General features: G+C 36.8%; 2 protein-coding genes across 2 annotated transcripts in view; both read left to right on the forward strand.

Moving 5' to 3' along the window:
* LOC107628722 (alanine--tRNA ligase) overlaps positions 1-15,731 on the forward strand; it is a gene marked incomplete in the record, with an annotated part of 17,431 nt that extends 1,700 nt beyond the window's left edge. The window contains 22 exon segments of the mRNA XM_021118060.1: positions 1,565-1,624; positions 2,127-2,267; positions 2,871-3,017; positions 3,195-3,347; positions 3,834-3,963; positions 4,260-4,356; positions 4,454-4,574; positions 4,802-4,861; positions 6,888-6,938; positions 7,020-7,115; positions 7,252-7,353; positions 12,279-12,389; positions 12,767-12,901; positions 13,067-13,138; positions 13,219-13,294; positions 13,371-13,513; positions 13,587-13,695; positions 13,790-13,977; positions 14,388-14,477; positions 14,618-14,800; positions 14,973-15,149; positions 15,380-15,731. Of these exon segments, the coding sequence (XP_020973719.1) occupies positions 1,565-1,624; positions 2,127-2,267; positions 2,871-3,017; positions 3,195-3,347; positions 3,834-3,963; positions 4,260-4,356; positions 4,454-4,574; positions 4,802-4,861; positions 6,888-6,938; positions 7,020-7,115; positions 7,252-7,353; positions 12,279-12,389; positions 12,767-12,901; positions 13,067-13,138; positions 13,219-13,294; positions 13,371-13,513; positions 13,587-13,695; positions 13,790-13,977; positions 14,388-14,477; positions 14,618-14,800; positions 14,973-15,149; positions 15,380-15,451 (2,514 nt within the window).
* LOC110269355 (pentatricopeptide repeat-containing protein At1g09190-like) lies at positions 16,303-18,765 on the forward strand. Its single transcript, XM_021117143.1, has 6 exons — positions 16,303-16,347; positions 16,843-16,893; positions 17,009-17,072; positions 17,485-17,537; positions 18,002-18,094; positions 18,523-18,765. The coding sequence occupies exons 1-6, from the start codon at positions 16,303-16,305 to the stop codon at positions 18,763-18,765; spliced, it is 549 nt and encodes a 182-aa protein (XP_020972802.1).

Consider the following 20,927-nt stretch of genomic DNA (forward strand, 5'->3'; position numbering starts at 1 on the left):
GTTGGTTTCGACTTTATGGAATAAAATATTGACGTGATACCGCATGAAATTGGTACATAAACATTTGTGTTTGCCAAATAAAATCGTTTTACATGAAACCGAATAGATTTTGGAAATTTATGTGTAATTTATATGTTTTGGAAATTAATGAATTTAATTTTTTTTTGGTTGTCGGTTGTTGAAACTTGAAAGTATTCCCTAATTCTATATGTCAAAGATTAATGTATCGCGAATTTAAGTAAGATTTGAACTCTTAATATTTATTTAAACTGATGAGTAAGTTGACCATTCTATCAAATGGTTAAATTAAGGTAAAAACTCAAGTGAAGTTGACTTCACGTAAAGTTGATACTGAGAGCTGTTAGATGATTTGATTGATTTGACTAAATTTTCATCTAACGGCTCTCAGGTATCAACTTCAACTTCACGTTAAGTCGACTGAATTTCCACCTTAAATTAATTACTTTATTTTTGACAAAACCCCAACGATAAGGTAAACTTAATCATGAGTTGCACTTATGAGTTGTCCAAAACTTACAAAGCAGGCCAAAATATTACAAGACCGTACCCGATACGATACACAATAAGGAGTTGACAAAAATGGAATAATAGCCCAATGAAAGGAACCCATCTCCATATCTGCAAAGAGAAGAAGAACGAAAATACAAGACACATATTAAGATGGGATAGTGTTTTTAAGGGGCTAACACTAAATATCAGAGTGAATGAGAAGAGGATTATTTGGAGCTGCCAGTAACCGTAACTGCTTCACTAAGCCGCCACTCATTTCCAGCTCCATCTTCACTCTTCTCAAACCCTTCTGCGCCGTCGCGTCTTCCCCCGCCAGATCTCTTCCTACTTCCGTCGCTTCCGCCGCCGCGATGCCTGGTTCTGACTCGTCCAACCGGGAGTGGCCGGCGAAGCGCGTGAGGGACACTTTCTTTAAGTTCTTCGAAGAAAAGCGCCATGTCTACTGGCGGTCCAGTCCCGTTGTTCCATTCAATGACCCTACCCTATTGTTCGCCAACGCTGGTTAGTAATCTTTTTCTTTCTCTTATAATCGACTACACTTTGTTAGTTTCAGTTGTCATTTTTTTTGACGTTGTGGTTTGTTCATATGCATTGATTTTGTTATTTTGAGTGTGATTTGACTGTTTTTTGGATTGATTCATATTGAATGTGTTAATTAATTTAGGAAATTTAAGATGATTTTGTGATTGTTAAAATGGTCCCTCTAGATGCTCAGACATAAGCAATCTAAGTATTATGATTGGCTTCAAATTCTCTAATCTGAACACTGAGGAAAAAAGAAAGATTCAAAGCGCTGGCTGCTTGTCATATAAAGTAAATCCAAATAGTGAGATATGGATTATAAATTATAAATTATCTCGAATTTTCTGCTCATGTTGCTTGCTTTGTTATAGGTATCTCAATTTAGTATGGTGGCTTATTATTTTTTATGTGAAATGTGAAATTTAGGTTTCATTGACTATCAAGGTTTCTTTGTGGTTTGGCAGGTATGAACCAGTTCAAGCCAATATTTTTGGGGACTGTGGATCCCAAGTCGTTTGGAGATTACTTCAAAGAAGAAGCTATTACTTGGGCATGGGAACTTCTAACAAAAGTATGTTTGTTTTACCTTGCTAGTTAAATGATCATCTTTAGTGTTAGACAAATAAATATGGTGGTAAATACATGCAGTTTGCCACTATGGCCACCGTCACTGACAATAAAGATGATTAACCAACCACTGCCTCTGCTTTGACTGCTGACTCCACCACTACTCCCACTCAATGAATTGCACCACACATACCACTACCACATGGTCTTTTTATTGGGAAGAATGTTGTTTTGTGACTTAAATATAATATAGGAGTTTGTTATTGTTAAATCACCGGTCGTTGTCCATAGCATTGTGAAAATCAATTTGAGCAATGTTCATAGTAGATTTCCAATAAGATTTTATTAGAATGTTGAATTCAATTCGGATTTCTTAGCATGATCCATGATTATTACTATTATTCAATTTGGAGAACTTGGTGGTTTTTATTATTTATTTTCTCAGTTTTTATAATACGTGGTTATATCTTGGAAGCTTATACATTTACATATTTATTGGGTTGCAGGTCTATAAATTACCATCAGATCGCATTTATGCTACATATTTTGGTGGTGACGAAAACGCTGGTCTTGCCCCTGATAATGAGGCTAGAGATATATGGCTAAAGTTTTTGCCTCCTGGACGTGTGCTTCCTTTTGGCTGTAAAGTATGCTTTCTCTTTATTGCTCTTTAAAATGCAAGGTCAAATGTTTTTATAAGACATTCTTGATTTTTTTAATGTTATAGACACATCACACAGTATATGTATATGTGCTATGTATTCTGTAGTTACTATCTATAGCAACTTTTTTGTAACTGAGCCACTTATACTGTCTAGTCTTGGCTTATATTAAAAAATAGTTATGTTTTTATACACCTTAGGTGAATGGTACAAGTACAGTTTTTTTGTTGTTCTGCTTGTCTAATAAGAAATTAATCTTCATGCTTAATTGACATTGCAATAATTACATTTGTATTTATGGCATACTATGATAACTGTGTGATTGCTGGTAGTTTCCAGTGATTAATAAACTGAATTTACACACCTTCTCTCCTTGTTAATAATATTTCTTCTTGGAAAAAGACAAGTTGAAAATATGTTCCCAGTTTGAAGATTGTTTAGTCTGATCAGTGCTGGGTTTACAAGAGCTTGTTTTGTATTTACAAGAGTCGTACGACATGCAAAGATATTTAATAGTTACATTAAATTGTGTTTGAATCTTCATATCTAACTAGGTTTGCATCTTTGGATATATATGTATATATATAGGACAATTTCTGGGAGATGGGTGAGACTGGTCCTTGTGGACCTTGCACCGAAGTACATTTTGATCGAATTGGAAACCGTGAAGCTTCATCATTAGTTAATAATGATGATCCTACATTAATTGAGATATGGAACCTTGTCTTTATTCAGGTATTATGATGACTGCATAGTATGGGGACTTTTGGTACAATAGTGCTCTCTACTCTCGAGTATCAAATATTTTCCAAAACCCCGTGAAATTTGCAGCTAATTCATTTTTTGGGAATAACTATTGGATTTTATTCTGTTTACTTCTTTGACCTTTTTTTCGTTGATTTGCCTCAACAGTATAATAGGGAGGCCGATGCTTCTCTTAAACCTCTTCCAGCAAAGCATGTTGATACCGGCTTGGGTTTTGAACGTTTGACATCTGTACTACAAAACAAAATGAGCAATTATGACACTGATGTCTTCTTGCCAATCTTTGATGCTATTCAGTTGGTATGTCATTTAATTCATTAGATAATTAGAGCCATGTATATTTCCTTTTCATTTTTGGAACAGTGATAATTTTAAGTCGTGTATTGGGCAAGTTGCCACTTCTAATGCTCTTTACCCTTTGACAACACATTAAGTGCCTCATTCTAACATCAAAATATCCTAATTCTCTACATAAATGAGTTGGAAGTTTTACGTGAAAATTTTGAAGATTTTTGTTCTTTCTGAATTGTTACTTGTTAGCTGCATAAATATCCAGTTGACATACAAAATCCTGAGTGATGACATGCATTTTAATGCATTTTTTCACATCTTGTGAATACTTTTTTGAGATGTTGAAAAATGATGTCAGCTTTTATTTTAAAAAAGAGAGATAGTTTTTATGTTTGGTGCTAGTACCTGTGTTAATACCTGATGTTATGTTTGTGACTGTAAAGTTCCTGATATTATGCTGATTTGTAATTGTGTTTTCCTATAACCTGTCTGTAGGAAACTGGTGCTAGGCCATATTCTGGTAAGGTTGGGCCAGATGATGCAGATAAAGTTGACATGGCATACAGGGTTGTTGCAGACCACATCAGAACTCTATCATTTGCTATTGCTGATGGGTCTCGTCCTGGTAGGATTTCGTGAACTGTATTTCAAATTGTTTTCTTTACAAGTTTCAAGTTACACTGCTTTTTCCTTTTCCCCTTTGTCTTGAGGAGGCCTGCTTCTCAGCAGGATTGTACTCGTGTATGTAAGGCTTTGTAGAGGTACATGAGTATGTTTCTATCTGAACATCTCGTAACCATATATCTCTTTCTCTTGAAGTCTGCGAATTTAAACTTCTGATGTGTCTGATAATTATTTTTCTCCCAAAAAAAAAAAGCTCTGTACCTGCGTTAATTGTGTCAAGTTTGCTTCCTTCTGCAGGCAACGATGGCCGGGAGTATGTTCTTAGGCGTATTCTCCGTCGTGCAGTTCGGTATGGCCGTGAAGTTCTAAAAGCTAAGGAGGGGTTTTTTAACAGGTATGTATATGATACTTGAGCATATTAGATTTGTTTCCAGATCCGAGAAAAGTTTTTTAATTTTTGGCCGGATTCCATGAATTTTTGGTTAATATAGGCTTGTAAGTGTTGTGGTCAAGGTGATGGGCGATGTTTTCCCTGAGCTAAAACAACAGGAGGCACACATCAGGGATGTAATTGAAGAGGAGGAGGAAAGTTTTGGCAGAACCTTAATTAAGGTAAGGTTGATAACATGTATAAAGACATTTTCTGGGGGTTATTCCTTATCAATCTGTCTATGGGATTATCATCTCTTAGTTTAGTTTTGTTTTTTGTGAACTCAATTGGTAATTGGTTCGTGTGTAGGTTTTATAGCATTATCTCTCTCTCTCTCTCTCTCTCGCTCTCTCTCTCTCCACATCCCTTGTGTAAAAATGAAAGTAACCTCACTGTTTTACTTCTCCAGGGGATTGAGAAATTTAATAATGCTGTTCAACATGTTCAGGACAAACAGCTGAGTGGAGAGGCAAGTACAATCTGTTATTTTTCCTGTTACCTCACAATCTTTTTCTGGTTACTTATTGTGTAGTTATGTCTTCTTAAGTTGGGTTCCTGCAAGTAAATCAAATAATATTTGATGTTCTTAGGAACAATAATTTCTTCCCCCCCTCCCCTCCTTTTTTTTTTAATTTTTCTTTTATTTTTTGACATTCCCTTATGCCACAGCCCATATGGTTTTATTATCTTCTCAGAGATTGATGAGGTCAATGTTATCATGTTCGCATTTTTGGCTAGCAAGAGTATTTGTGTGTGTGTTTGTTTTAAACCAAAAAGAAAAAAAAATCAAAAGGAGGAAAGCCAAAAGGCAGCTGTGTGGGAATACCCCTACGAAAACAACAAAGCCTTGTCCCACTAGGTGGGGTCGGTTACATGGATGATGGATCAAAAGACACCATTAAACTCTATCATGTATCATGTTTATAGAGAGATCGTTTACATGTAGATCTCGTTTGACCACCTCATGGATGGTCTTCCTCTGTCTTTCACCCCTTATCCATCTTCCATTTCATCTACCTTTCTGACTGGGTGCTCTATTGGTTTTCTTCTTACATGTCCAAATCACCTGAAACGCAACTCTACCATCTTTTCCACAATAGGTGCTACTCCAACTCTCTCTTATATCTTCGTTCTTTATTCTATCCAATCGCATATGACCACTCATCCATTTCAACATCTTCATTTGTGCTACACTTAATTTATGTTTGTGTTTTCCTTTGGCCGCTTAACACTCTGTACCATAAAGCATAGCAGTCTGATAGCAATACGATAGAATTTACCTTTAAGTTTTAAAGACACTTTTTTGTTACATATAAAACTAGACGTACTCTGCCATTTTGATCAACCTGCTTGGATCATATGATTTACATCTTGTTCAATCTCTCCATTATCCTGTATGATGTATCCTAGATACTTAAAACTTTTAACTTTTTGTACGATGTTTTCTCCAATCTTCATCTCTGTATTAAGGTTTTTTCCTTCGGCGGCCGAACTTATATTCTATATATTCCGTCTTGCTACGGTTTATGTGCAGACCATACACTTCTAGAGCGTCTCTCCATAAAATTCAACTTCTTATTTAGGTTTTTTCTTGACTCTCCCATAAGAACGATATTATTAGCAAAAAGCATGCACTATGACACAGGTTCTTGGATATACTCGGTGAGTATTTCCAAGACCAATGTGAAAATATATGCACTTAAGGATGATCATTGGTGTAATCCTATGCCAATAGAAAATTCTTCTGTCATACCACCTTTAGTCTTCACACTAGTTGTAGCTCCATCATATGTCTTTAATTGCACAAATATAAGTAATCTTTACTCTCTTCCTTTCTAAAACCTTCCATAAGACCTCCCTTGACACTCTATCGTACGTTTTTTCTAAATTAATAAACATCATATGTAGATCCATTTTATTACTACAATACCTCTCCATCATCCTTCTTAACAGGTATGTAGCTTCAGTGGTGGATTTGCCTGGCATAAAACCAAATTGGTTAACTGTTGCCTGTGTCTCTTGTTTCAACCTCCGTTCTATCACCCGTTCCCATAACTTCATGGTATGGCTCATGAGCTTGATAAACAGGAAAAAAAAGGAAGGAAAGTTGACTTTTGTTAACAACTTGTGGAGGAAGTCCTTTTATGGCAAGTGTCTTTTTCTGCTTCATGGGATTATGGAACTGTAAATATCCTGTATATTTGTTGTGAAATTCATTAAATTTAAACCCTTGATGTTTTATGAAAAAGCTATTGGTTGCAAATAATTAATTTACCACATTGGTCACATTTGTTATTGAATTGTGTTTCTGATACTCTTGACAGGGTAAAGGAGTGTTTGATTATTTTGTATATTATTAATATACTTCTACTAAATTTCGGTTTTGTTTTGCATGACTGTAACTTATTTGATATGATTTAATTTTTCACATTGTTATTACTCGGGTTGGGAGTTGTTTTTGGGCTATTCGTTATGGAGTTATCTCTTGTTTTCAGGAAGCATTTGTCCTCTGGGATACATATGGGTTCCCAATAGATCTCACTAAGGTAGGTTATTTGCTCGACATTATTGAATCCTTGTCATCAAGCATTCTGTATCTTTTATTTCTAAGTATTTCCATCTTTCAGCTGATGGCTGAAGAAAAAGGTTTAACTGTTGATGAAGATGGATATAATAAGGCCTTGGAGGCTGCAAGAGAGCGATCAAGGAATGCTCAAGCAACGGTATTCTATTTGCTTGAATTGCTCTTCCCAAAAAAAAAAAAATGCAGCACAGGCAAAAGCCGAGATTATTGTTGATAGTTTGACACCCATTTATTCTTTTTCTCCTGACCTCTTCCTGACCATCCATTATTGGCAGCAAGCAGGTGGTGCCATTATCATGGATGCTGATGCTACCTCAATGTTGCACAGAAGGGGCATTGCTCCAACTGATGATAGCTTCAAATATGTTTGGTTCAAGGTGAGACCTTTTTTCTAAGGTATTTAGCCTTATGTCATGAAGACATTTTAATTCTCAGAGACAAGAAAAGGATAGTGGCAAAAGAACAAAAAAGAAAATCAGAGGAGGAATAATTTAATACAAAGGATGATAAGCGATATTTACAATCTGAGAAAGCAAGAGTCAATGAAATAATAATAAATTGTAGTCTTGTAATTCTGCTTTGTATATAATAAGATTGTCTTTGGAAACATGTAGGCACATGGATATAATAGATTGTGTAATATAGATTGCTGATACCCAACAAAAGTCACAAGAAACCAATGATGCCAACATAAATTGCCAGTATTTCATTATTGCAAACATGTTAAGGGACATGGATACTCTTAAATCCTCACTCTGCATTTCAAATAATGACATCAGAATAGGTTACTGGCTTAAGTTTTATGCTTCTCACATTTGCCAAAACCCACTTTCCCGTAAATAAAAATTGTCACTTTTATCTTCTCAATTATGTTAGTTGTTCAAGAGAGAAAAGTAGAGGGAAATACTAGACATTGATGCCTGCATTAGTATGGTGTAAACCACCAAATTGAAAAATGATGTCAGCTTTTATTTTAAAAAAGAGAGATAGTTTTTATGTTTGGTGCTAGTACCTGTGTTAATACCTGATGTTATGTTTGTGACTGTAAAGTTCCTGATATTATGCTGATTTGTAATTGTGTTTTCCTATAACCTGTCTGTAGGAAACTGGTGCTAGGCCATATTCTGGTAAGGTTGGGCCAGATGATGCAGATAAAGTTGACATGGCATACAGGGTTGTTGCAGACCACATCAGAACTCTATCATTTGCTATTGCTGATGGGTCTCGTCCTGGTAGGATTTCGTGAACTGTATTTCAAATTGTTTTCTTTACAAGTTTCAAGTTACACTGCTTTTTCCTTTTCCCCTTTGTCTTGAGGAGGCCTGCTTCTCAGCAGGATTGTACTCGTGTATGTAAGGCTTTGTAGAGGTACATGAGTATGTTTCTATCTGAACATCTCGTAACCATATATCTCTTTCTCTTGAAGTCTGCGAATTTAAACTTCTGATGTGTCTGATAATTATTTTTCTCCCAAAAAAAAAAAGCTCTGTACCTGCGTTAATTGTGTCAAGTTTGCTTCCTTCTGCAGGCAACGATGGCCGGGAGTATGTTCTTAGGCGTATTCTCCGTCGTGCAGTTCGGTATGGCCGTGAAGTTCTAAAAGCTAAGGAGGGGTTTTTTAACAGGTATGTATATGATACTTGAGCATATTAGATTTGTTTCCAGATCCGAGAAAAGTTTTTTAATTTTTGGCCGGATTCCATGAATTTTTGGTTAATATAGGCTTGTAAGTGTTGTGGTCAAGGTGATGGGCGATGTTTTCCCTGAGCTAAAACAACAGGAGGCACACATCAGGGATGTAATTGAAGAGGAGGAGGAAAGTTTTGGCAGAACCTTAATTAAGGTAAGGTTGATAACATGTATAAAGACATTTTCTGGGGGTTATTCCTTATCAATCTGTCTATGGGATTATCATCTCTTAGTTTAGTTTTGTTTTTTGTGAACTCAATTGGTAATTGGTTCGTGTGTAGGTTTTATAGCATTATCTCTCTCTCTCTCTCTCTCTCGCTCTCTCTCTCTCCACATCCCTTGTGTAAAAATGAAAGTAACCTCACTGTTTTACTTCTCCAGGGGATTGAGAAATTTAATAATGCTGTTCAACATGTTCAGGACAAACAGCTGAGTGGAGAGGCAAGTACAATCTGTTATTTTTCCTGTTACCTCACAATCTTTTTCTGGTTACTTATTGTGTAGTTATGTCTTCTTAAGTTGGGTTCCTGCAAGTAAATCAAATAATATTTGATGTTCTTAGGAACAATAATTTCTTCCCCCCCTCCCCTCCTTTTTTTTTTAATTTTTCTTTTATTTTTTGACATTCCCTTATGCCACAGCCCATATGGTTTTATTATCTTCTCAGAGATTGATGAGGTCAATGTTATCATGTTCGCATTTTTGGCTAGCAAGAGTATTTGTGTGTGTGTTTGTTTTAAACCAAAAAGAAAAAAAAATCAAAAGGAGGAAAGCCAAAAGGCAGCTGTGTGGGAATACCCCTACGAAAACAACAAAGCCTTGTCCCACTAGGTGGGGTCGGTTACATGGATGATGGATCAAAAGACACCATTAAACTCTATCATGTATCATGTTTATAGAGAGATCGTTTACATGTAGATCTCGTTTGACCACCTCATGGATGGTCTTCCTCTGTCTTTCACCCCTTATCCATCTTCCATTTCATCTACCTTTCTGACTGGGTGCTCTATTGGTTTTCTTCTTACATGTCCAAATCACCTGAAACGCAACTCTACCATCTTTTCCACAATAGGTGCTACTCCAACTCTCTCTTATATCTTCGTTCTTTATTCTATCCAATCGCATATGACCACTCATCCATTTCAACATCTTCATTTGTGCTACACTTAATTTATGTTTGTGTTTTCCTTTGGCCGCTTAACACTCTGTACCATAAAGCATAGCAGTCTGATAGCAATACGATAGAATTTACCTTTAAGTTTTAAAGACACTTTTTTGTTACATATAAAACTAGACGTACTCTGCCATTTTGATCAACCTGCTTGGATCATATGATTTACATCTTGTTCAATCTCTCCATTATCCTGTATGATGTATCCTAGATACTTAAAACTTTTAACTTTTTGTACGATGTTTTCTCCAATCTTCATCTCTGTATTAAGGTTTTTTCCTTCGGCGGCCGAACTTATATTCTATATATTCCGTCTTGCTACGGTTTATGTGCAGACCATACACTTCTAGAGCGTCTCTCCATAAAATTCAACTTCTTATTTAGGTTTTTTCTTGACTCTCCCATAAGAACGATATTATTAGCAAAAAGCATGCACTATGACACAGGTTCTTGGATATACTCGGTGAGTATTTCCAAGACCAATGTGAAAATATATGCACTTAAGGATGATCATTGGTGTAATCCTATGCCAATAGAAAATTCTTCTGTCATACCACCTTTAGTCTTCACACTAGTTGTAGCTCCATCATATGTCTTTAATTGCACAAATATAAGTAATCTTTACTCTCTTCCTTTCTAAAACCTTCCATAAGACCTCCCTTGACACTCTATCGTACGTTTTTTCTAAATTAATAAACATCATATGTAGATCCATTTTATTACTACAATACCTCTCCATCATCCTTCTTAACAGGTATGTAGCTTCAGTGGTGGATTTGCCTGGCATAAAACCAAATTGGTTAACTGTTGCCTGTGTCTCTTGTTTCAACCTCCGTTCTATCACCCGTTCCCATAACTTCATGGTATGGCTCATGAGCTTGATAAACAGGAAAAAAAAGGAAGGAAAGTTGACTTTTGTTAACAACTTGTGGAGGAAGTCCTTTTATGGCAAGTGTCTTTTTCTGCTTCATGGGATTATGGAACTGTAAATATCCTGTATATTTGTTGTGAAATTCATTAAATTTAAACCCTTGATGTTTTATGAAAAAGCTATTGGTTGCAAATAATTAATTTACCACATTGGTCACATTTGTTATTGAATTGTGTTTCTGATACTCTTGACAGGGTAAAGGAGTGTTTGATTATTTTGTATATTATTAATATACTTCTACTAAATTTCGGTTTTGTTTTGCATGACTGTAACTTATTTGATATGATTTAATTTTTCACATTGTTATTACTCGGGTTGGGAGTTGTTTTTGGGCTATTCGTTATGGAGTTATCTCTTGTTTTCAGGAAGCATTTGTCCTCTGGGATACATATGGGTTCCCAATAGATCTCACTAAGGTAGGTTATTTGCTCGACATTATTGAATCCTTGTCATCAAGCATTCTGTATCTTTTATTTCTAAGTATTTCCATCTTTCAGCTGATGGCTGAAGAAAAAGGTTTAACTGTTGATGAAGATGGATATAATAAGGCCTTGGAGGCTGCAAGAGAGCGATCAAGGAATGCTCAAGCAACGGTATTCTATTTGCTTGAATTGCTCTTCCCAAAAAAAAAAAAATGCAGCACAGGCAAAAGCCGAGATTATTGTTGATAGTTTGACACCCATTTATTCTTTTTCTCCTGACCTCTTCCTGACCATCCATTATTGGCAGCAAGCAGGTGGTGCCATTATCATGGATGCTGATGCTACCTCAATGTTGCACAGAAGGGGCATTGCTCCAACTGATGATAGCTTCAAATATGTTTGGTTCAAGGTGAGACCTTTTTTCTAAGGTATTTAGCCTTATGTCATGAAGACATTTTAATTCTCAGAGACAAGAAAAGGATAGTGGCAAAAGAACAAAAAAGAAAATCAGAGGAGGAATAATTTAATACAAAGGATGATAAGCGATATTTACAATCTGAGAAAGCAAGAGTCAATGAAATAATAATAAATTGTAGTCTTGTAATTCTGCTTTGTATATAATAAGATTGTCTTTGGAAACATGTAGGCACATGGATATAATAGATTGTGTAATATAGATTGCTGATACCCAACAAAAGTCACAAGAAACCAATGATGCCAACATAAATTGCCAGTATTTCATTATTGCAAACATGTTAAGGGACATGGATACTCTTAAATCCTCACTCTGCATTTCAAATAATGACATCAGAATAGGTTACTGGCTTAAGTTTTATGCTTCTCACATTTGCCAAAACCCACTTTCCCGTAAATAAAAATTGTCACTTTTACCTTCTCAATTATGTTAGTTGTTCAAGAGAGAAAAGTAGAGGGAAATACTAGACATTGATGCCTGCATTAGATGGTGTAAANCAGTTTGGATATGTTAATAACATGCATCATTATAACTCATGCAAAAATATGTAGTCAGAAAAACTTGCTAATTTGGGGTTTTCAATCCACCATTTCTTGTCTTAGGACCACGAGAGTGTGGTGAAAGCAATATACACTGGTTCCGAGTTTGTTGAATCTGTTGAAACTGATGGTGACATTGGTGTCGTTCTTGAATCTACAAGTTTCTATGCTGAACAAGGTGGTCAGGTATGGCTCCATATATGTGTTACGTATTTGCATGTATTTACATTTTCTGTAAATTTACCATAATGACTTGATACAACTGGCTCTGAGCCTCTGGCAGATATTTCTTAAACAATTTTTCACGTAAAACTTTGTAACCAACCTTGGAATACATTTTGGATAAATGTTTTTCATATTTGCCTAGAGATATTTAGAAACTTAGGGTAGGCACTAGGGTTGATTGGTGTAATGTGTCCTGACCCTCAAGCCTTGCGATGCTTTATGTTTTTCTACCTTTTCCTCTAAATAAAAAAATCCTACCTTTTGAATGTGTTAGTGTCGTGTATGTGATTCATTTCTTTTTCTTTTTTTATATATATAAAAAACAACTCTACATATAGATTTTCGACACTGGATCACTGGAGGGTCCACATGCATCATTCAAAGTTCACAACGTACAAGTATTTGGAGGTTTTGTTCTCCACATTGGTTCTAATGGGAATGGAATCTCTGTTGGTGACAAAGTAGTATGCAAGGTAAACTTTCATACGTGAATGGATTTTTTCATGAATTCATCCTATGATTATTTATCTACATTTTTTCTTTTACTTTAAATACCTTCTTGATTTCTTGTCATCTTACATTTTCCTATCTCTCTCTCTATTTATTTTTTTATTTGTTATACTTCATTTCATTTGCAGGTTGATTATGGTAGGCGTTCCCTTATAGCCCCCAACCATACCTGCACACACATGTTAAACTTTGCTCTTAGGGTATGTTCGAACACTGTTGAGTTGGACTTATTCATTCCTTTGCACGTCGTTGTTGCTAAAATTTCTTATGGTGAATACAGGAAGTACTTGGGGATCATGTTGACCAGAAAGGATCCATTGTTCTTCCTGAAAAATTGAGATTTGATTTTTCTCATGGTATGCTTTGTTCCATTTCATTGTTAGAATTAGGTGAATGTAAAAAATTATTATTAATTTATGCTGAAATGAATAGGCAAGCCTGTTGATCCCGACAATTTGAGGAAAATCGAATCAATTGTTAATGAGCAAATTAGGGATGAATTAGATGTCAATGCAAAGGAGGCAACTCTTGCTGAAGCCAAGCGTATTAATGGCTTACGAGCTGTGTTTGGAGAAGTAAGTGGTGTAATTTTACTATTTTTCTTGTCCCATGCAGGACAGTGTTCTTCAAGATTTTTCTTTGATGTAGGTTTATCCTGATCCCGTAAGAGTTGTATCAATCGGAGAAAAAGTTGAGGATCTCCTTGCCGACCCTGAAAATAAAAAATGGTTATCTATTTCATCAGAATTATGTGGTGGTGAATATCTTGGCATAAATCTCCTTTGTAGCTTTCTTACCTTTCTGCCCGAGATTTCATTTATTATTATTATTATTATTATTATATGTGCTAGGCACCCATATATCAAACACAAGAGAGGCCAAAGCTTTTGCTCTTTTATCTGAGGAGGGAATTGCAAAGGGAATACGCAGAATAACAGCTGTGACAACTGATCGTGCTTCTGATGCAATAAGAGTTGCAGATGAATTTGAGCAGCACGTAGACAATGCAGCCAAGTTAGAGGGAAGTTCACTGGAAGAGGTTGGTGTTGTGTATATGTTTCTGCTTGCGTTTCTAGCTGGTTTGTGTTGCTGTTTTTATCAGTTTAATGCTGAAAGGTCCAAGCAAGGTGCATATCTAAAACCACTCAGGCACTCAGCAACTGATTGTGTGGCCAGTAATATCAAACCAGTTTATTATTAGAGCGAGTCCTAATAGGGGCTCACCGCAGCCACGGCTTGCCTGGACTTGTTCTTAGCCGAGTATGGAAATGTGAATAAATTTGGGAGCCTAACAATTCAATTTAGTGCATACCCCTTCTGCAGAATTGATACTTGCTCCCATTTTCTCTTCATCTGCGTTATTAACTTATCTTCATTAGCATAAAGATATGCATCTTATGCTTCGTTTCCGACATTGTAATCATTGGATATTCTATTTCCTTGTCACAGAAAGTTTTGTACCTGAAAAGCAATGTGGAAACCTTATCTATTCCTGCAGCCAAGAAAGCTGACATAAAGAACAAGATAGTCCAACTTCAGGTGTCTTGCATGGAATAAATTTGCAGCCTTTATTCTCTTTTCTTATTCATTTTTAGAAATCCTTTTCTTTTATCTTACGCATTCATTCATGCCCTAAGTCCTATTTTCTAGTAACATTTTCCTTTTTCCCTTTTGGGTAGGATCGGGTGAGAAAAGCACAAAAGCAAATTGCTGAAGAAAATAAACGTAAAGCTGTGACGATTACAGCTGAGAAGGCTGAACTTGCTGCATCAGATGGGAAAACATTTTGCGTGTCCCAGGTTGAAGTTGGTCTGGATGTAAACGCAGTACGTGAAGCAGTTACAAAAGTCATGGAGCAGAAGGTATTTATTAATTTGAAACCTATTCCTTGATTTTTTGGCACCTATTACACTATTGAAGCTCAGATTTTGTGATCTTAATTTGTTATCGTTCTTATGCTTCACGAATTAATTATCATAGTGTCCTTGATAAATCAAACACTAATAACTTGTACTGGTGATGGCTAATGAACAGGGTATATCTGTTATGGTATTTAGCACTGACAAGTCTACAAACAAGGCTGTAGTTTGTGCTGGCGTGCCGGAGAAAGGTGATAAAGGCAAGCTGGATGTTACAGAGTGGCTAACCAACGCTTTAGGGCCTCTGAAAGGGAGATGCGGTAAAGGAAAAGGTGGTCTTGCAACAGGCCAGGTTAGTATAAAACTTTGACATTGGCATCTAATGTTTTGCCATGCAGATAAAAATGGTTTCCTTTTTCAACAGTGGGAGTGGAAGTTAACTGTTTCCATCTCTGACAATACCTAATTTAAAGTCATTTAAAAGTGTTTTCACACTAATAGTGCTTAGAAATTAAAATTTTCAAGTAGTTACATGTTTTTTTGGAATCATGCAAGACTGATTTGTGAGTCCATCTTTTTCAGGGTACAGATGCATCACATGTAAGTGAGGCTATGGATCTTGCAACATCATTTGCATCAATGAAATTGACTTAATGGTCAATTGCATTACTTTCTTGGTGTGATCAAACTTGATACATTCCTTGATCTGTCTGGAGGGAAGGCATTGACAATTAGATCTTGATTAATAGAACACATTTTAGTAAAATATTATTTGGGTTGATACAAATGAGGAGTAAAATTCAGTTTTTATATCTTCTCAAATTACAAATTCTCACACAGAATAGCAGTTACTTGATCTAAACGAGCAATATATCAAAGATTTTTTAATGGTCATTTATTATAAAAGCACTTGTATATCTTTGTTTTTGTTTCCTATGACCAATTCAACACTTAATTTGTACTAGTTAGGACGCATTCCTCATGCATAGGGTTATACTGTAGAATATTGATTATGCAACGATAATAAAAAATGTAGAGTTAATAATCAAAATCGTTTCCGAAAGATTACTCGATCTCCATACTAGTTCCTAAAAGATAAAATTAATCAAAATAATCTTCGAAAAATAATTGTGTTGGTAGAGTTTGTCTTTTTTTTTTTTTTTGGTGAACGATTTTGTCTTTTTGTCATCTCAGTTAATGATGTGGCTAATGGTTGGTGAAGTGGAACATCAACTGATAGTAGGGTGCACACAAAATGACGTAGTTTTAATTTTTTTTTTCCCCTCCAAGTGTTGAAACGACACTGTTTGATGTTCAGAATGGACATTCAAATGTTTCTCTCCATCACCACCTCTCATAACAACCATCTTTCTGTTTCGCTCCAAAATCTTTGTTTTTTGGCGTGAAATGCTTGTGTTCGAGGTGGTGAATCGGCGGTAGCGCTGCGAGATCTTGCGGCGTTCAAAATCCCTGATTTGGAGTGTGTTCGGTGACCCTTTTGCGAGATGGGTACGTGTCAAGTGAACGGAGGCGGTGGCGACGGTGGCAACGTAGGTCTAATAATGGTGGCAATGGTGGTTACTGTGACATGAGCTACTACGACTGTATTTTTTCTTTGGGTTTTATTTTCTTCTGTGGTGATGATTTTGTCAAAAGTTTTATTCTTTCATTTGTTCTGTATTTTATTTTTCCCTTCTAGAATTTTTCTATGCAATTTTTATCTGAAAAGATCCTATCTATTCTTCAGTACTAGTATTTGGTAAGTGAAGTCAACCTTTGCATTCTTGTTATTGTTACTCCTTAATTCCCTGGATGTTAGAATTAATGTTAGAACCCTAATCCTAATCTCAAGTATAAATAACTCTTCTCCTCCATGTTGACGGTGGTGGCAGCGGTGGGGAAGTACTACCATGTGGTGGGGTTGAGTCTCTCAGAGTTATTTCCATGCCTGTGTAATTAAAAAATCTCTGGATTTTGGAGATGGATTTATCGGTGATCAACTGGTATATCAAATTATCTCAATATGGGTTCTATCCATGATGCAGATGCTGTTCACTAAAATGCCCAACAAGGATTTTGTGTCGTGGAACTCCTTGGTTTCTGGGTTTTCGAAAATAGGCCACTTTGATAGGTGTATCAGTTTGATTTCTATGATGAAATCTAAGTTTGCACTGGAATTGAATGAGCTTACACTACTATTTGTTATCTCAGTTTGTGCTTCTGCCAAGATTAGGGATGAAAGATCAGTATCTTCATTATTGTGCATTGAAGTTAGGTATGCTAGCTGAGAGAATGTATAAGGTCATCCAACTAGAGAAGAAGACTTATTTATGTTTGAGATCGGGATTAGGGTTTTGGGACTGATTTGACTTAATTTAACAAACTTATCTTGTCAGCATTAACATTGTAACGTTTGAGGTGTGCGACGCTATCAGTTAACGTTCTACCTTAGCGAACGTTAGCTAACTCATCAACTGAGATGACGGAAGGACAAACTCCACCAACACGGTTATCTTTCAGGGACTCTTTTGATTAATTTTATCTTTCGAAGACCAAAATGAAGATTGAGTAATTTTTTAGGGACGATTTTGACTTTTAACTCAAAAAATTGTAGCTACGCATATTTGGTTAAACATACATTTTTACGATAACTAAGTCTTGTTCGATTTCATTGGCGGGTTAAACAGGTTGTCCACTTGTCCCGGTGGCTTTCGATTCGTTTTCTGCTTCTTGTTATGCGGTACAACTATAGAGGAGTTAATAGTCAAAATTGTCCTTGAAATATTACTCGATCGCCATTTTGATTTCCGAAAGATAAAATTAATCAAAACAATCCTCGAAAGATAACCGTGTTAGTGGAGTTCATCCTTCCGTCATCTCAGTTGATGACGTGGCTAACGGTAAGTGAAGTGGAACATCAACTGATAATAGGGCACACCCAAAACGAAGTAGTTTCATTTTTTTCCCCTCCAAGTGCTGAAACAACGTCGTTTGATGTTTAGAATGGACATTCAAATGTTCCTCTCCGTCACCACCTTTCATAACAGCCACCTCTCTGTTTCACTCTAAAACCTTTCTTTTTCGGCGTGAAATGCTCGTGTCCGAGGTGGTGCATCGGCGGTGGCGCTGCGAGATCTTGCGGCATTCAAAATCCCTGATTTGGAGCGTTTCTGGCGACCCTTTTGCAAGATGGGTACATGTCAGGTGAACGGAGACGGAGGCAGTGGCGATGGTGGCGGCGTAGGTTCTAATAATGGTGGTGGTGGTGGTTACTGTGACATGAGCTACTATTCTTCGGTTTTATTTTCTTCAGTGGTGGTGATTCTGTCAAAAGTTTTATTCTTTTCTTTGTTCTGTATTTATTTTTCCCTTCTAGAAATTTTCTATGCAATTTTTACCTGCAAAGATCCTACCTATTCTTCAATACTAGTAGTTTGTTAGTGAAGTCAACCTTTGCATTCATGTTGTTATTGTTACTCCTTAATTCCCTGGATGTTAGAATTAATGTTAGAACCCTAATCCTAATCTCAAGTATAAATAACTCTTCTCCTCCATGTTGACGGTGGTGGCAGCGGTGGGGAAGTACTACCATGTGGTGGGGTTGAGTCTCTCAGAGTTATTTCCATGCCTGTGTAATTAAAAAATCTCTGGATTTTGGAGATGGATTTATCGGTGATCAACTGGTATATCAAATTATCTCAATATGGGTTCTATCCATGATGCAGATGCTGTTCACTAAAATGCCCAACAAGGATTTTGTGTCGTGGAACTCCTTGGTTTCTGGGTTTTCGAAAATAGGCCACTTTGATAGGTGTATCAGTTTGATTTCTATGATGAAATCTAAGTTTGCACTGGAATTGAATGAGCTTACACTACTATTTGTTATCTCAGTTTGTGCTTCTGCCAAGATTAGGGATGAAAGATCAGTATCTTCATTATTGTGCATTGAAGTTAGGTATGCTAGCTGAGAGAATGTATAAGGTCATCCAACTAGAGAAGAAGACTTATTTATGTTTGAGATCGGGATTAGGGTTTTGGGACTGATTTGACTTAATTTAACAAACTTATCTTGTCAGCATTAACATTGTAACGTTTGAGGTGTGCGATTAACGTTCTTAACGTTCTACCTTAGCGAACGTTAGCTAACTCATCAACTGAGATGACGGAAGGACAAACTCCACCAACACGGTTATCTTCTTTTGATTAATCTTTGATGAAATTGATGAAAATGATACAAAATGTCTAAATTTCAGACGTGTGCACAAATATATGCATAGACCTTACATTTTGGCAATTGAATACTCGAGGGATGCGGTACAACTATAATATACTATGGTTTTTGGAATCAGAATTAAGGTTGAGTTGAAAAAGAAAAGAAGAAAACCATTCTCTTTTACTTTGATGAAAATGATACAAAATGTCTAAATTTCAGACGTGTGCACAAATATATGCATAGACCTTACATTTTGGCAATTGAACATAAGATATACTCGAGGGGAATGTCTGGAATATAAGTGTTACGTGGGTAATCTGAGTCTGGTGGGTTGGGCTTGAAGAATTGGCCCAAACGTAAAAAAGGAGGTGGTCTCCGACTTGGTTTGTGTCTGAAAGCCGCCGTCCGACTTGTGTATATGAAAGAATGGGAGGTGGTACCTGCAAAGATACTCCGATGCCTAAGTTAGCAAAAGGGTAAGCAGGTTTAGAGAGTATTTTAGAGATACCTGAGGGGTGTCAGTGTATTTATAGTGGTAATCCAATAACCACTATTGGTGTAGTTTCACCTTTCAAGGTGGATAACCGTCCCTTTATCTTAGGGTAGTTGAGATATGACTCCTGGAAGTGGATTGAGAGATTTTAGGGACAATTACTTATTTGAATAAGTGTTATCTGCCAGCTATCCATCAAGCCCGACTTCTTTGGGAAGGAGTTTGTGTCGAATCCAACCTCTTCTAAGGAGATCGGTGGGTGACGAAAGCCAATCTTTGGATTGGGCCTTTTTGGTGGATTTGGACTTGGGCCATAGTGTTGGGTCATGGTAGGAACAGTGCCCATACTTGAATCCGATCTCTCTTGCTTATGAGTTGGATTCGAGTATTGAACTCGGGTCTGTAGCCGACGTGATTTTTGAAACCGACGTGATTTAAATTTCTCAACCGTCATGTCTAATCAAACGTCGCGTCCGTTGGGATTTTCGTATTTACACGTGTGGACAGTTACATTGCTAACGACGCGTTTCTTTAATGATCGCGTTGATTTACTCTTATGCCCCTAGCGTGTTATAAATACTTTTCCCTCTCTTTTCTGATTCGTGCCCCTCAGAGGGGGTTCCCCTTGGGTCTTTCACTCCGGAGGGACCTTCCTTGTGTTGGGTGGTCGCCCCTTGGTGAGTGACTATGGCTCTGTCATTTTTATTAGCGTCTTGATCCTCTTGCTCAGAATCGGACGCTGTGTTTCCATCCTCGTTCAAGTCGTCCACCATCATGAGTTAATCTCCAGGTCTCCGGCAACGGCGCCAATGTTACGTGGGTAACCTGAGTCTGGTGGATTGGGCTTGAAGAATTGGTCCAAACGTAAAAAAGGAGGTGGTCTCCGACTTGGTTTGCGTTTGGGAGCCGTTGTCCGACTTGTGTATATGAAAGAATGGGGGGTCGTACCTGCAAAGACACTCTGATGCCTAAGTTAGCAAAAGGGTAAGCAGGTTTAGAGAGTATTGGAACTTAGAGATACCTAAGCGGTGTCAGTGTATTTATAGTGGTGATCCAATAACCACCGTTGGTGTAGTTCCTCCTTTCAAGGTGGATAACCGTCCATTTATTTTAGGATAGTTGAGTTATGACTCCTAGAAGTGGGTTGAAAGATTTTAGGGACAGTTACTTATTTGAAAAAGTGTTATCTGCCAACTATCCATCAAACCCGACTTCTTTGGGAAGGAGTTTGTGTCGAATCCGACCTCTTCTAAGGAGGTTGGTGGGTGACAAAGGCCAATCTTTGAATTGGGCATTTTTGGTGGATTTGGACCTCAGCCATAATGTTAGATCAGGGTAGGAACAATAAGGAAATTGGAATTAATTTTATTTTTATATTAATTTTCTTTCTTTAGAATATAAAATAAGAATTTATTTAATTTGAT

This window comes from Arachis ipaensis, chromosome B03 (genome assembly GCF_000816755.2).
Source record: "Arachis ipaensis cultivar K30076 chromosome B03, Araip1.1, whole genome shotgun sequence".
Classification (NCBI taxonomy): domain Eukaryota; kingdom Viridiplantae; phylum Streptophyta; class Magnoliopsida; order Fabales; family Fabaceae; genus Arachis; species Arachis ipaensis.